The sequence below is a fragment of the Durio zibethinus genome, chromosome 11 (assembly GCF_047325235.1).
Source record: "Durio zibethinus cultivar Kanyao isolate XHJ-2024 chromosome 11, ASM4732523v1, whole genome shotgun sequence".
In the NCBI taxonomy this organism is placed as follows: Eukaryota; Viridiplantae; Streptophyta; class Magnoliopsida; order Malvales; family Malvaceae; genus Durio; species Durio zibethinus.
The window spans coordinates 21563614-21580476 of NC_143172.1; the positions used below are offsets into that span (position 1 = coordinate 21563614).

General features: G+C 28.7%; 1 protein-coding gene across 1 annotated transcript; it reads left to right on the forward strand.

The window, feature by feature from the left end:
- The first annotated feature begins 701 nt into the window (after window positions 1-701).
- LOC111290789 (FKBP12-interacting protein of 37 kDa) lies at window positions 702-7416 on the forward strand. The gene is made up of 14 exons (XM_022882262.2): window positions 702-860; window positions 952-1003; window positions 1112-1173; window positions 1449-1516; window positions 1645-1681; window positions 2226-2313; window positions 2479-2543; window positions 2644-2721; window positions 3435-3482; window positions 4450-4503; window positions 5047-5208; window positions 5491-5560; window positions 5732-5787; window positions 6979-7416. Exons 1-14 carry the CDS (start codon window positions 834-836, stop codon window positions 7150-7152), a joined length of 1041 nt encoding a protein of 346 aa, XP_022737997.1. The 5' UTR covers window positions 702-833; the 3' UTR covers window positions 7153-7416.
- The last annotated feature ends 9447 nt before the right edge of the window (window positions 7417-16863 follow it).

Genomic DNA, 16863 nt, shown 5'->3' on the forward strand with positions numbered 1-16863 from the left:
TGGTACGGTTAGAATATGAAAATACGGAGAGGATTTTCTTACGAAAGAAAGGAAATTTAATTAAAAAAAAAAAGGCACACCCAACTTAAATCTAATGGACCCAATTGATTATCTTTGAGCGGAAGCCCATTTGAATAATGGCTTCAAACCCATTTTTGTGTTTTGTTGTTTATTTATTTATTTTTTGAAGTGTATCTTTTTTATTGCAAAATTTATTAAAAGTTGAGATAAAAAATCTACACCTGAACACGTATTTTCAATTTACATATATTAAGAAAATAAAGAAAACTATTAAGATATTAATATTGTTACTTCTTTTATAAACTAATTAAAATTTTAAAATATACATTTATTAAGCTTTTAACTAAAAACCGTTGCTATAATAATAATATTAAAAACATTTTTAATACTAATTCAAGAAAATATATATTTTTTAATAATTATCGATCCCGCGTAATGGGAGTGCGTTTTTAGTACTTAGTGATTGGTTGCTATTTTTTTTAAATAAAAAAAATAAAAAAAATAACAAAAGAATTTGCATTTCTTTTATGGACTTAAGTTTCCAGGTTAGTGTTGAACCCACGACTGATTGGGTCCAACGGGTCCCATGGAATGAAGCCCAATAAGATGTCCATAATGTTAAACAGTCATTTTAGATTGGCTTCCTCGGACTCAAAATGGTGCGACCGCTCACACGAGATCTCAGCTCCTTTCTTTCGAATTGGTTGCCTTGTCGCTGCATCTGATCCCACAGTAAAGATTTTAGCTTCTCCCTCCTTTTTCTCACTCAAAATCAAAATTTCTAGGGTTTTGTCCCAAATTCCCTGCTTTCCATGGCTTCTCATCCGCATCTGGACGATGTAAGTTTCTTCTTTCTAAATGTATTCCATTTTTAGGGTTTATAATTTCTTTTCTTTTTCCACTGATAAATTGGAGTCTTTTGGAGAATAGGATGACGATTTTGGCGGTGATTTTCCTGGGAGTCATAGTACCAGGCGCTCAGGTTAACCCAGTTTCTCTGTAACAAATCATTTGATTTTTTTTTTGTTTTTTAATTATTTGTTTAAATGATCAATTATGTCAATTTTTTTTCGTTGAAATACTTATTCAGATAATAAAAGAAGCTTTGGTGATCTTGAGGACGATGAGGATGATATTTTTGGATCAAAAAAGGTAGTAATATTTATTTCACCATTCTAACTAATCTCTGCAATATTATGTTTGTTTTTTTTTTTTTTTTTTTTTCTGTTAAAATCAATGGAGTTCAAGGAAATTTTGGAACTTGGAACCCTAGTGCTGTAATTTGACATCCTTATCCCATCTAATTGCTACTCAATTATTACTTAAGCTTGAGAAGCCTTTTGTGGAGAAACAAAATTTATTAGTCACCATTCTGAACCTTTTTCTTTTTATATATATCTGAGGAATTTTGTCTGTTTGAATTACAGAGCAATTCTAAAGTAGAAGAAACTGCCCCTGGTGTTGCAACGGGGATGATTTTGTCACTTCGTGAGAGGTATAAAGCATAGAATGACATATAGCTAACAGATTATTATGTTTATGTACCTGCTTGTTTGCTTTCAATTTTCTACGTGACTTAGCTTCACCTTTTGTTGTGATTTTTTTTTCTTCCACCTTTTGCAGTCTTCAGAATTGTAAGGATACCCTTGCAACATGCCAAGTATGTGTCATCTATTATTTGATATCATCCGGTTGCTTCTTTGTTTAATCTTTATATGTGTAATATATAACATGTTGTACAATCACCTTCATACTTCAGATAATATGAGTGTAAGCATAAAAATTCTTCTTAACTAATAAAAAACAAAGTTTTATATGGAAGGTGGTCTATCCATAGGTTTTGCAAGGATTTATCTTTTTGGTTCCACAAATTTTCAACAAGGAATGTTTGTGGATGCTTTGCTGTGTTCCTTTATTGTTTTTGCTATAAGGTTTCTTTAATAGACTTTGAAGGTGTCTTTAGGACAGTAGCTATCATGTCCATATTACTGCTTTCTGTTGGTTTCAAATTTCAATTGATATTATATAGGCATTTGGTATTAGCAAAGTCCATAAATTTCATGGTTGAGGCATTTAATGCCATTTTCCTGAGATTTCACAGTATTATTCATAAAATGTGTTTTTTTTTTTTTTTCTTTTCTATCCTTTTCCTTTTCTTATTTCAAATTGTTTGGATTATATGGTAATGATATTTTCTTTTTTAGACTGATCTTGAGGCTGCAAAATCAGAGATCCATAAATGGCATTCTGTTTTTCAGAATGAGCCCTTCATACCAGCTGGAACAACTCCTGGTTAGTCTTTTCTTAGAGTGTTTTCCATATTTATGTATCATATATTTAGACCGGTTGATTGCTTTTCCTGTTCAAGTCATTTTTTTTTTTATTTTGATTTTTCATTTATGAGCACTTTATGTGTTCTTTCTTTATGAGGCAATTGTTTTGTACCATTTTCTGTAGAACCCAAGTTAGTTATAAGTTATCTTCAAACTCTGAAGTCCTCTGAGGAGGTGCTGAAAGAACAGGTAATAGCTTGATGTTGCTTATTTTCCCGCTATATTTTTCTGCATTAACTGCTTTGATCTGCCATGCAGAATTTCATACATGTTTTGTTCTTATTTTCAGCTAGAAAAAGCAAAGAAAAAAGAAGCTGCATATATTGTAACATTTGCAAAGCGTGAGCAGGAGATAGCTGAGTTGAAGGTGACATCTTTTTCTTTTGTGTTTTCCCTCCTTTGAGCACATATCTATATCTCGCATTGTTTAGCATGCAATTTTCTGTTCTATGTGGTTGAATATGTGAGAATGTAATAAAATTTTGAAGGATAGAAAGATAATAAAAAAGTCTATGAATGTGCTGTCATGATGGTTGTAAAAGGCTTGAGTTGCATTTTACTACAAGTATTGCTTGGTATTGAAGTGGCTCATCTTTTAGCTTCAAAATCTGCACCTTCAGGACTTACTGGTGAATCGTGATCCCAAGTGTTCCCTGCACTGCTTCCTTGTGGAAACTGCATGGTTTCTAATTTTGCCACTGTTGATTTTTCACCATGGCTTGTAGTTTCTGTTGATTGTCAACTTTGAGAGCTTCTACTCTTGCTCCATTAACCCAAGTGGAGTGACAATTCATCTTGGCTCATTTATATATAATTGTTTAAGATCACCCTTGTGGGAGTTTTTGTTGCCGTAGCTTGGGGTGAAGATTATCATGACCTAATATGTCTTTTCTAGTTCACAATTCTGGAATAACTTATGAGGGCACCTTCACCATTTTTTCTTACTTTTATACAAACATCTTGACCCTTTATTTGGTTATTTATTTGTATAAAGGATTATACCACTTAGTGCATTGATTACATGGACATGATTGTCTAATAGCATGGCCATCTAAGACCAAAATCTCTTTTAATTTCCAGTCAGCAGTTCGTGACTTGAAAGTTCAACTGAAGCCACCATCAATGCAGGTATTATATTGTGTTTATTTTTAAATGAATTTCTATTGCTAGATATTATAAATTTCTTAGCTTCTCTTGTTTTGTTTCTGTTTGTTGATGACATCAAAAAGAAAATTGCATAAAATGTGTTTCTTAAGCACTATAGACCAGATATACCATTTTCCCATATTTTATGTGTCCCAATAATCTGATGTTCTCATTATATCTAGCTGAGTCGATAGATGGTACTGTAACTTATCAAAAAAGAAAAAGTTTGATGGCACTGTGTTCATGGTGGTTCAAGACATATGTTTGGTACTCTATTGTTGAAGAAAATTGAATCTTTCCAAGAAGTAAAATAAATGCTTCCATATAGATAATGTCATAAATGCCTTTCTTTGCACTAATATTATTTTCTTCTTAAATTTGTTTACAGTGGGTGCTCTGATTTTCACTAAACACTCCCTTTGCCCCATAAATCGAGTTTGAGTTTGATTTTGTGGACTGTTTGAAAAAACTGTTTTCAACTTGTATCGAGTGCTCAACTTTGCACACTTTTCTTGATTTGACTGGGAAAAAGGTATAAAAAGCAGTGAAGGGTAATCTGGAAAATATTGGGTAATAATTTTACTTACTTTTCAAATGTGACTAATTTGGTAGGAATACGATTATAGCTATCGAAACAAGTCTGTTTTTAGGAAAAAGGGAGTATGACTTTTGACTATCATTTGTCTTAATGATTCCAAATTTCCAATCTAACCCCTCCCTCAGTAATTAGGTGAATTCTTGTTGCTAATAATTTCTGCGATGCAGAATTTGTTCTCTAATTTTTGGGCCTGATTTCATCAAATATCTGCTTCTCGTACTCCAAATTTTTTGGTCAGTTAATTGGAAATTTGTCAAACATGATTTAATAACATTTTTGTTATATGGCCTAGAACTAAATAGTAGTTGCACCTTGCTACCTGTTTAGTTTTCTTTCGGGTTTATTTTACAGGCCAGAAGGTTACTACTAGACCCTGCCATTCATGAGGAATTTACACGTTTGAAGGTTTGTGCTCAAATTTCCTTATTGCTTATTTTGTTATTAATTATATGCAGTGCAAGGATTTGTATTATTCTCTAAATGAGATGAGATGAATTTGGTGAGAGAGGAAGCATAAAGGGAGTGACATATTAATCTAGTGGGCATTGTATTATAAGTCATGGAAGGACTATAGTAATGTTACTCTTTGTAATGAATCTTAGGGCTTTGGGGGGAATTATGGTGGTCTGGACAACTTTACTAAGTAGGTGTTATAATTGATTAGGCCTGAAACTAGTTTGGTTTCTGTTTTTTCCTTTTAAACTTCATGCATATCCAAATTTTCTTGTTCGTCATTTCAGGGTGGTAATTGTATTACAAGTTTAAGAGTTAAAAAGTTGAGGCCAATAAGTTTAATCTGCTGTTAGATTCTGCCCTGTGCTTATTGATTAGCCATTCAGGGTTATTTTAATGTTATTATGCTACAATTTGGATGTGGAGATATATGCTGTTAAGTAATCCATTGTGCTTGTAGATCAGTTATTTATAGTTCTAATGTTATGATGATAGAATTTGGTTGAGGAAAAGGACAAGAAGGTTAAGGAGCTGCAGGAAAATATTGCTGCTGTTAGTTTTACTCCACAAAGCAAAATGGGAAAGATGCTGATGGCAAAGTGTAGAACCTTGCAAGAGGAAAATGAGGAGATTGGTAATCAAGCAGAGGAAGGAAAGGTATCACAGTTATATATGCATTGTTTTTTTTTTTGGGTGCATGCTATTTTATGTGTTTAAGCATGTATGATGCTAGCTCGCTACCGAAAATTAGGCAGTGGGGCATGGATGGATTTTGAAAATTTTTGGCAGCATTATAAAGCATCTTTGTGCTTTAAACATGAAAGAATCCTGAAATAGAAAGAAATGTCTTTCAATGCTGAATGTGATTCAATTATGTTGAGATTTTGAACTGTTATTTATGCTGATTTTACTGATATTTTGTTGGACTCTTCTTTGCAGATGCATGAATTGGCCATGAAACTTGCATTACAAAAATCTCAAAATGCAGAACTAAGAAGTCAATTTGAAGGTCCGTGTTAATAAGTTTATGAATTTAAGGTTGAATGAATCAGATTATGGATGTCTAACTTTAGTGAGAACTTGAATATGTTCTTTGCCATTTTTAAAACGAAGTTGTTATTCCATGGTTGAAAATTTTTGGTTCATGTCATCTTGATCAATATTGTTGTGTTGCTTGCAGCACTATACAAACAAATGGAGGGGCTAACCAATGATGCAGAAAGATCAAATGAAACGGTTTTTATCTCTCATCTTTAATCTTTTCTTTTTAAAGTGAATCATCATATACCATGAAATGAGGAACAGATGGAAATTTGACTTTAGAGATTTGGTGTCCTTAGAGGGTATTTTGAGTAATATCTGCAATATTAGGATTATCCGTTCTATTTTGCCCTTGTTGTAGTGGAACTGCCATTTCTATGTCAGAAGACTCCCACATAACCATCATGCTGAGTTCTATGTGCTCTATTTCCACACTTTTTCTTTTAACACAAATTAGTCTCATTTACATGAACGTGGATCCTATCTGGCTACTCGTGATAATTGACATTTGCATTGAAGAAGCTAAACATGTGTGGAATAGGATCACTTCTATAGCCTGTGTCTTCGATATTTTACTAACTCTGCCGTGGAGTGGGAAAGAAAAAGAATTTATGGAAGGAAAATGAACTTTTAACATACCATGGTTCACTGTACATCATCTTGGGTTTTGGCTTTTGGAAATTCTTTCCTTATTGAGAATGCATAAATAGGCTATGTTCTCTTAAGTAGCCACACTTTTCTGGATCCCCCAAAAACTGTCTGTCTACAAAATTGAAGTCTTGGCTTTGATAATTGTCACCAAGCAGATGGCATCTACTGACTCATTTGATTTATAAGAATTCTACTTTGAGTATATCATTATTCAAATTATAATCTTTATAATATTTAGTTATCTGTAACATAATTAAATTACAATGTTGGAGGAAATCCCTTTCTTGAAGGCCAAATGCAAGCTTGTATGTATCCAAATCTGGACAACAAAATTGCAGCTGCATATAGATATTATGAATTGCTGCAAGTTCTGGTATGTGAATATATAATTTATATAATATATATATATATATATATATATATATCTACAAAACTCAAACTACCTAGCAAGATGATGAGTCAACTGATTCTCATCCCTTTTTAACTGATGGAGGCATAGGTACATGAGGTTAGATGTTTCATGGTCTATTATATTTTAGAAAATGCTAAAAGGCTTTATTACATCTGCCTTTTAGTTGGCAGATCATGTTCAATTAGACCAGTGCGAATATTACTACTAGTATTTTGCCATGATAGCCTAATCATTTCATATCAGTTATAATTACATAGCCTTATCACTTCATAGCAGTTATAATTACTTAGGCAAGTCATTAATTAGGTCAGATTGTATTGCAGGTATATATCTTGCAAGAGAAACTAGAAGCGAAAGACAATGAGATTAAAAGGCTGAAGCTGGAGCTGCACCAGAAGACTCGGATGGAAGAGGATAACAAGGCAGATTTAGCCCTTGATACGAGTAAGGTTAAAGATGAGATGATAACTGATGAAACCGCAACAACGAACGAGTAGATTGAGAAGTTTTGTAGGATGTCATTATTTTCACCCCAATTTTTGTTTGTACATTGTACATTAAGTAGATTTTTTTTAATTGTTAATAAATTTTGAAACACATTAGTCTTGTGGAATTGCACTATAGTGCAAGTCCATAGTGGACCAAGGATGAGGTAAAACTCAACCCTCTCTGTGATGTAGAGAGCATCATGTTGTTGCTTTGTCAATTTTTTTCATGTGTGGCCTTGATAATTGTTTAGGAAAATTTGGTACTTCTGACAACTGCTGTCCAGTTTATTCTTGCTTTGGCCTCACATATGGGAGAAAATATAGTATCTTTTGTTTAATAATTTAGCTATTTGTATTTTACTTTTTTGGCAAAAATTTATAAAGGGCAAAAGTTAAAAGATATACAGCTATAGTATGAATTAAGTGAACTTTATTTATTTATTTATTTTTTGATAGAAGGAATTGGAACATAGCCCAAGCCAAATCCAGTTCAAGTCGGATTGGATTTGGATTGGATTGTTGTTTATGGGTCAAGTTAAGTTCGTGTTGGATGAGTTGGATTGAATTTGAGTGGGGTTTAGGTTATTAGGTATTTCAGGTCGGATGAGTTGGGTCAGAGTTGGATTACGTTAGGATGTTGTTTATGGGTCAAGCTAAGTTTGAGTGGGATGAGTTGGATTGAATTTGACTTGAGTTTCGGTTATTAGTTATTTAATATCAGATGAGTTGAATTGGATTTAAATTGGGTGAAATTTATTTATGGATCAAACTAAGTTCCAGTTATATTGAATTGAGATGGATTTGAATTATTAAGTAATAGGTATGATATTGATAATTTATATATTTATTCAGGTTTATTTAATTAATAAATGATATAGTCCAAGTTTATTCAAACTTGTTTAAATAATTTTTTTTCAAAAATTAAAAATGGATTTTTTAATTTAATTTTTAATATTTAATTTTTCTGTTCTTATAGTTCAAAACATAAATAATTTAATATATTTTCTAATGTTTAGATTATAATAATATTTATTTATTTTTATGTTATAAATTATGTAATATATATAAATATAAAAATAATATATATTATATAATCATTGGATCGGATCGGACCTTAAATGTTGAGCCCATATTCAATTTGTGTAAAAACCCATATCATATTTGTTTAAGCACGTTAACAAACATAAAATTTTTGTTAAGTCTTCACAGGTGTTAGACGAATCTTTAAGCTTGCAAGATAGTCCAACGCTTTTGATAGGCTTACTCTTATCTCTAAATATTTTTTAGGCTGCTAGGATTTGAATATTAAACACTGGAATTAAAAGTTTAATAATGTCAAAAAGTGCTGTAGGGCAGAGTTAAAATCTCAATTCCCTGGTATATGCCAACTAATCGCCCATCTAGCATCATTATGTGTTAACTTAGCACGTTTTATTAACGTACAAACACTTAATCAACTAACACTCTTTAATTAGAAGAAATGAGACGACAATCAGGCATCGGCAATATAATGAGTCCGTCAAGGCTTCTACTTTGTGCAGAATAAAATAGCTTGCTAACTGGAATCCTGCACTGAGACACATTGGTTCTCATAAAAAGGGATTAGCACCCCATTATGGTCCAAAAGTAATGCGACAATTACTGATGCCTTCTATCATGACCTACCAACTATAGTCCTCTGACTCACATGCCACTTGATACCAGGAAAATGATGCAACTCCTAGTATTGACATACTATCATAAGGAAAAACAAGAAGAGAGATATAGAAAGAGAGTCTAAGAAGATCGATGCCCTTTATTGCAAAGTTTACAGCTTGTTGCTCATTCAGATTCTTACTTATCTCTTTCGGATCTGCTTTTTTTAGTTCAAATCATCTTTATCTTTTGCTGTTTGCAGGAAACTTCTTATCACAAAAAGTATACATTTTTTACAGAGGTCTATTTTTTCAGATGACCCTCAAAGGAATCTGCTTTTTCAGATGAAATCCTTCCTCACCTTCAGAGGTCAAGTCTGGCGAAAAAGTCATAAAGGCTTGTTTTTATATATTTCAATTGCGTATTACGATTCTTCTTTATCTTCATTTGCTGAAAGAATGTCAGGTCCACTAAAATGTTTTTCTTAACTTCCCAAATTCAATATTGTTGATTTTTTTTTATTGATAGCCTTATTGCTAGTAATAATAATTTGAATATAAACATAATATTCATCTTGTTTTACCATATCAAACATTTTTTATCGGATAAAAACAAAAACTTTTTTTAATAATTCAAAGGAAATATTTTCAACCACAATTTCGTTAATATAATCTTATTCAATTATAATTATATTGAATAGTTCATGATTAAATTTAAATTTAAATTTTAATATATTTTTTTAAATATCATTTTCAATAAGATAGGCTCGATGAAAATATTACTAAAATGTATTTAAAAAAAAACTTCATTTTGCATATTAGTATTTTTGAAATATTTTAAAAAATTTCAATAAGCAAAACTTTATGAGTTTTGTCAAATAATTAATTTTGTTGTACTTTAACTAAATAGGACAATATGTTTTTCATCTAAGAATTTGTAAATATTAAAAAAAATTGATTATTTTCTCGATTTTAAAATTTTTTTGCTCATCTCACTTTCGAAAAATAAAACCTTTTAAAATAAGATTTTGAAATTTCTTTTTATAATGAGCTTGTTTACCCAATGATTCAAAAAATTTATCAGATTTTCTTCTAAATGCTAACATGTAAAATTTTCAAAATTCATTAACGTGAAAATACAATCAAGAAGATAATCATAGATTCTAAAAATCTTTTATAGTTTCGATTTGTTGTGACTTCAATAATAATTATGTTTTTTTTTAATAATCTTATTGTAAGAAATTAGAATAAAAACAATATCTTGATATCATTGTGAGAATTAATACGGTTCCATTATTGCTTGAGGTAAGATTTATACTAACCTATATAAAAAGAATTTTCAAGGATTATCAAATTTACACCAGTTCGGTTTTTCTTTTCTTTCCATAGGTTTTTTCCTTTCCACGATTTTGATGATTGAGCAAAAATGGAGACAAATTGTTACCAACAAAATCTCACTCACCTATTCCTTTACTGACGTTCTCCCATTTTCTTTTTCATTCACCAAAAGTTTCTCTTTTTCATATTTTACCTTTTCCTTATTTTCTTAAGAAAGAATGAATCATTTGAGAGAATAATGATTTATTGTTGTTTGCTGTAGGTGAAGGCAGTGTTGTGGAGAACAGTTAATAAGCAGACAAAGAAGAGTGTAGTAGGAAATTGTATGTATTTTGCTTAGAGAGAGTGATGGTGGTGCAAAACTCAAAGAGTTTGTATGCATTTTGCTTCTTTTCTTTTGGTTTTTGTTTTCATTTTTTATGTTTTTTTAGATTTTTTTTTGGTTCTTTAGTTAAATATGGGTTTTATTTTGTTTCTTTTTTTTATTTTAAGATGATTTTGCATTACAGACTTTGATTTTTTGGGTCGATTTTGTTATTGAAGAAATTTTTTAATCGATGTTATGTTCTTTTGGTCTTTAATTTGTTTAAAATGTTTGTTGTGAAGTTTGCATATATATTTTTTTAAGTTCAATTTGCATGTTGCATAAATATAGTAATTAGAAGAAAAAACTAGAACTATGAAAAGGAATCGTGGAGTTTTTGGATTATATTTTTTCATTAAGTTTATTTTATAACTCTTATATAGATACAATGATATAGGCACCAAGACCATTCAAAATAAGCTTAGTCAAAAAAGCATCACGAGAAGTTCCTAACATTGCAGTAAAATAGGCTTTGATTGCTCACTCACAACGAATTATGAAGAGCCTTAAAAACTTCTTGAACATGCTGAAAGCAAATTATGTTAGTTAAATATTTTACTTTTCCCATTTTGTTTTATATTTATTCTTTTTATGTTTATGCATAACGCTTACTCTTGTATTCCAAATCGAACTTAGTTCTTTTGATCCATCTTCAGGTTAGGTTTAAATAAGTTGGAAAGAGGGGAAAGAGTAAAAATGCTATCATTCATTATGTATGTTTTAGACACCTTTTACTTAAAAATTAATGTTGTTTGATTCCTTTACAAGTATTTCCATTCTTAGTTCATAAGGTGTTTACACAAATATTCATCAATGTTAAACTATTCAATAGGTAAGAGTCCATATTGCTATTTAGTGCTTTATACTTCATTTTTTTTGCTATATGTAAAAAAAATTTGATTTGGTATTTGAATACACTATTCTATTATAGCCTTTTGTTGAGAAGAAAGTGCTATTCATTCAATAATGGTGAATATGTTAAAGTTGGATTGGTTGATTCAGAACAAATGGTGTAACAAGGTAACTTATGAGGTACCTTTGACTGTCTCTTATTTCACTTTTTGATTTTAGGATATGTATTACAAAGTTTAAAAGGTATATCAATGTAATATGCAGGTTATGCAAAAAAGAAGATTAACTAAATTTATAGTGTTTTGGTTGAAGTTTATAATGATTTAATAGATTATTTGATCAATATTGGAATGTTTATTGCAACTATAATGAAAGTATAAAATAATAGAGCCTTTAGGAGTTCAATGTTTTGTTTGAGAAATGAAACCACAGTTTATGTTTTCACCATAATTTCAATAAACATTTCAAACCAAACAACACAATCAAATGGTGAAAACATTCCAAACCATAATGTACAAGGATTAGCATAGTTCACATGTAAAATTCTAGCTGTATCATGTATTAATAGGTTGAAATATTATTATGAACCACAATATTAGTGCAATCAAAGATCATCAACCAAGTTAAAAAATAAGACTCTTTTACATAAGTTATTGGATTAAAGTTGCAGACATGTAGATTTACACTAAAGTATGTCATGCACATTTTATTTGATCAAAGAAAAAAAAATAAAGCAAAAATTAATTGAACTTCAAGACAAATGAATTCATACTTATTTATCAGTTTTAACAACTTTCATATCAGTTAGATACGCACTTGCTATCTATTGTTCAGAAGAACTTGATATAACTAATTACTTCCTTTGCAAAAAAGATATGCAACATAATGGACAAGCTAACAAATAAGTCATTACATTATTACTTACTAGGTTTCTTATAGTTTGACAAGTAAATCTATTGGACAAGTTGATGGATAAGAAAGTTACTTATTAAGCTTATAGTTTCAAATGTCATGACTTATGAGAATATAACAGATTGATAAGTTACTGATGCCATGAAAATTATCGTATATGTTTATTAAGATTACAAAAACACCTATAGTGGAAGAACTATTAACCAAAGAGTCTTATGCAAATAGTAACAAGATGAAAAATAAAAAATATAGAAAGAGAATAGCAAAAACATCACAACTGCAAAGTATAAAAACACCTACAGTAGAAAACATGTAAAATTTAGTGATGTGTAAAAATGGTAAGGAATAAGTATGCCCTAAAACAGGTTAAGAACATATCAATAGTATATTTCACTATTGTCCTTATCTTTTAAAAATATTAATAGTAACATCAAACACAATTCAATGGATTACAATTTCTAAAATTATTTTTTTTCAAATACCTTTTCTTAAAAATGAATAGAGAGCATGAAAACTGTCTTTTAGAAAATGAAAATAGATAGTGATGAAAATGGAAAATGTTTTTAAAATACGAATGCATACTTTCTGTTATTTTGATTGTTATGAAACCTAGATTTGATTATGTTGATTTTGTGGGATTTCTGGGTTTTTGTTTGCTATATCCAAACCTATTAATGTCATATTTCTAAGAATATTTAATCATATTCAATATTGTTTCTACAATTCATTGATTAAATAGTGGTCATGTTAGAAGTTTCATTCTCTTATTTATGAATTTTTAGGTGATTGTTTTCAGTACAACAGAGATTGATTGTGTTAAATTGACAATTGATATTGGTGCCAATTTGCAATTAACAATAATCTAAACTCAAGCGACCATCGTATTTTTATGAAAATTGATTCAAGAAAATTTAAAGTGATTGCATACAATGATAATTGGTAATTGCCTGGAACAATTTGTGATTAGGCTAATTTTTTAGCTTATAAGTATTGAATGTTTTAAACATTTTTTTTTAGCAACTATTCTTTTTCACAGTTATTACTTTCAAAATGTTTACTTAATATTCTTTACTTACTTTCACAGCTCATCTATGGTACTATTTCTTTAGCTTTTCTATGCAACTTTTCTAATTAAATTAGTGTTAATTATTTAATTCATATTAACAACATATATCATTCTCAGTGCAAACTTAATTACTCTAACAAACCAAGCAAAGTCGGGCCACTCGCACTAGTTAGGGATAAAAATAAAATCTTTTGTTAGGATATTAAAAAGCTGGTATTGGTGTTTGAATCTTTATTATTTGGATAAGAATTATGGGATGTCCTTATAAAGAAGATGAAGAACTATATTTAGATTACTTCTTTTTTTAGTGATCTAATCTTCTTCTTGTTTCCATTTGCCTTTAGGCAAATCGTTAATTATATTTACTTAAATTATCAACAAGAATATTATTAGTATCTTTAATATGTTCAATAAAAAAAATTATATTAACATAAAAATTATCCTATATATAAAATCTTTTTTGGATTAGTTTCTGGTTTTTGTTTTTTAAAAAATCTCTTACTGTTTGATTATAATTTTTAATAATAAATTGTTTAGGTGCAAGAATAGACCTGCTCATGAATTGAGCAATCTGTCCGAATCCGAAAGCTCGCCCAAAATTTTGAAGGACTTGAATGTAAATATTAAGTCCATTAAATATATCTTGAAAAATAAATGGGATCCGCTAAAAAAATAGGGTTAGGTTTGGGTTTTACCATTTAAGGCTTAGGCTTAGCCCAACTTAGTTCAAAAATTAAAAAATATTTTTCATCATAATAGGATAAAACTTATTTTTATTTTTTTTATAATGGTCAAGGCCCATTTGCTTTATTATTTATAATATGATAAAGCTAATTTTTTCTTTCTACAAAATAATGATCTAATTTTAAATTGTATTCAATAAAATTAAATTGGACCTAAGCCCAAATGACTCATAAATTCAATTAAAATTAATTAAATTAGTTAAATTAATAATTAAAAAAAAACTCTTTTTTTTTTCAATTTTAAATACCAATACTTTGGACATATTTTGACTTTATTATTACTTGTAAGAATAGGTTTGGACAAAAAAATAAGGTCTGAAAAATCGAGTTGGGCTTGAACTTACTTAAAATGCCAAAATATCATGTTAGGACTGACTCGAACCTAGCCTGACTTGACCCATAAATAGGTCTATGCAAGATAAATATGAAATCTACTTATTCCATTTTTTATGACATGTAATTCTTTTTCAAAAGTAATATATAATTCATTTCATTTAGTTTAAATTTTTTCAAATTATAACTACATATTAATTCTTTATCTTGAGTTTTGCTTTCAAAACACGTGCCCAATATTCATGAAGCGTCGGTTTCTAATATTAGCTTTTTTCTTGATTTAAAAAGATAAATTTTAAAAACTTTTTTTAGTTTTGACTTTATCTTATTGATAATATTAAAGTTTTTTTTTTTTTTTGTCGATTCGAAGGGAATATCTTTTTTAAGATTTTCTAATAAAACCTTTTCCTTTTAAAAATTTTTTTTTATATAAATTGTCTACCATAATTGACAAGTCCTAAAAACACTAAAGTTATTTTTTATCTTCTAATTTGTTTAGAATTTTTTTTTTTAATTTTTACTATAAGGCAATATTATAATCTAATTCCTTCCAAAGATTGATTTAATCCTAACAATTCTATCTTTGTTTTTCTAACTCTATTTTTTTAGTTATAAAAATAATACCATTTTCAATATATTCTTGGACTATAAGAATCAAATGTTTCTAGTGCTCATTTAAAGTTTAGGAAAAAAAATTAAAATGTCATATTAATGTAAAAACACAAAAATCTATATACTTTCAAAGATAGAACTTATCTATCTTTGAAACATCTATATTTGAAACACCTATGGAATGATAAGTAATCCAAACAACATTACATTCCATCAATAGTTTCTTTTTGGAGTGTTGAATGCAATTAAAAGTTTTGACACATTTGTTAGGATAATTTGTCAAAATCTTGATTTGCAGTCAATTTTACTATAATATTTAGCTTGTTTTACCTAAATTAACAAGAACATGTTTTCTAGGGATGAAATATCTATCAAAAATTCAATTTTGATTTAATCTTTTATAATTTATAACTATGTAAGTTTTATCTTTTTTTTTTTTTACATGGTTCTTTAGCATAATGGTTGGATTAGAACGAGGACTAATAATTTCCTTTATTAAATCTTTATCAAATAATTCTTTTATTTGTATATCAGATTTATCTATATCCTATTTGATACAAATAATAGATTTGACTCAAATATTTTTTATAAAATTTATGATGTGATTTGCTGGCTACAAAATCTAGGTTTTCCAAACCATAGCTTTAATGTTTCTTCATTGAAAAATTTCATTTAAAACTTGTTATAGTTAGTGTTTTTCACTAATAGCTTTTATAATCATATTATTAATGTTTTATTTAAAGCCATTATTGCAAGTGTTTATGTATTTTTAATAATGATATTTTTATCAGTTGATTGTTTAAAGTAAATATTATACTCTCAACACCTAAACAAAATGATAAATATTTTTTTAAATAAAATTGTTTCTTAAAAGTATTTCTCCATGTATAAAAAGGAAACATAGCATTTTGGATATGATAATTTTTTTTTATTGAGGCACATGGGAGCATTTTTGTCTTATACTCTATTTTGATTTCCTTTCCATCAATACCTATTACTGATATTGTGTATTTGATTGCTTCCCATTTCTCATGTGGTAGGGCATTCTATTGACAACTACTAATTGTTGCTCTTTATCTATCAACGCATTGAAGGAATATGGTTTATATCCCTTAAAATTAAAATATACATATATATAAATGTAATGCCTTTTGACTAATTGTTTGAAAATGTAATAATTTCATCATTACCAATTTTTATTTCAATCATGATTGCTATTTCTATGTCTTCTCTTTCAAAATGTTGTAGAGGAAATGGAATTTCTACAAAGATTAGTAGGAAAAATTGGTATTTCTATGTTTTTTAGACCAATATAGGTTGTGGCTATTGAATTGATTGTTCGCACGAGCTTTTTGTGTCTTCATATCTTAGGATTGAAGGATTTGATATTGATGAGTTTGATAGCTGAATAATCACTATTATTTCTCTCCAATGATATAGCCCACATGATGCTTTATGGTTTCATTAACCCAACCGTTTGTATTAATTGTAATGCATGCCTACATTTTATAGCAGTATTTTTTAAATAATTTTAACTAAAAAGTTAAAAAAAATTCATAAAATTTAAATTTTATTATAAATAAATTATCCAAAAATAAATTTTTTACGAATAATTTGTCTAAAAAATTCTCTAATCAAATTTAAGAAAATTAATTTTTTATTTATTGATGTCATTATATATATATTTCATTATTTGAAAATTTTAATCCCTATTTTTATACTCTATAAATGACATGCATAAAAGAATACGAGAGATTTTGTGAGTAGAATAAAATTTTTTTTTTATTATATATATTTTCATTCATTGTTAATTATTTATCATATTTCCTTTTTAGGAATTTTTTTTACTTTAATTTTATTTATTTA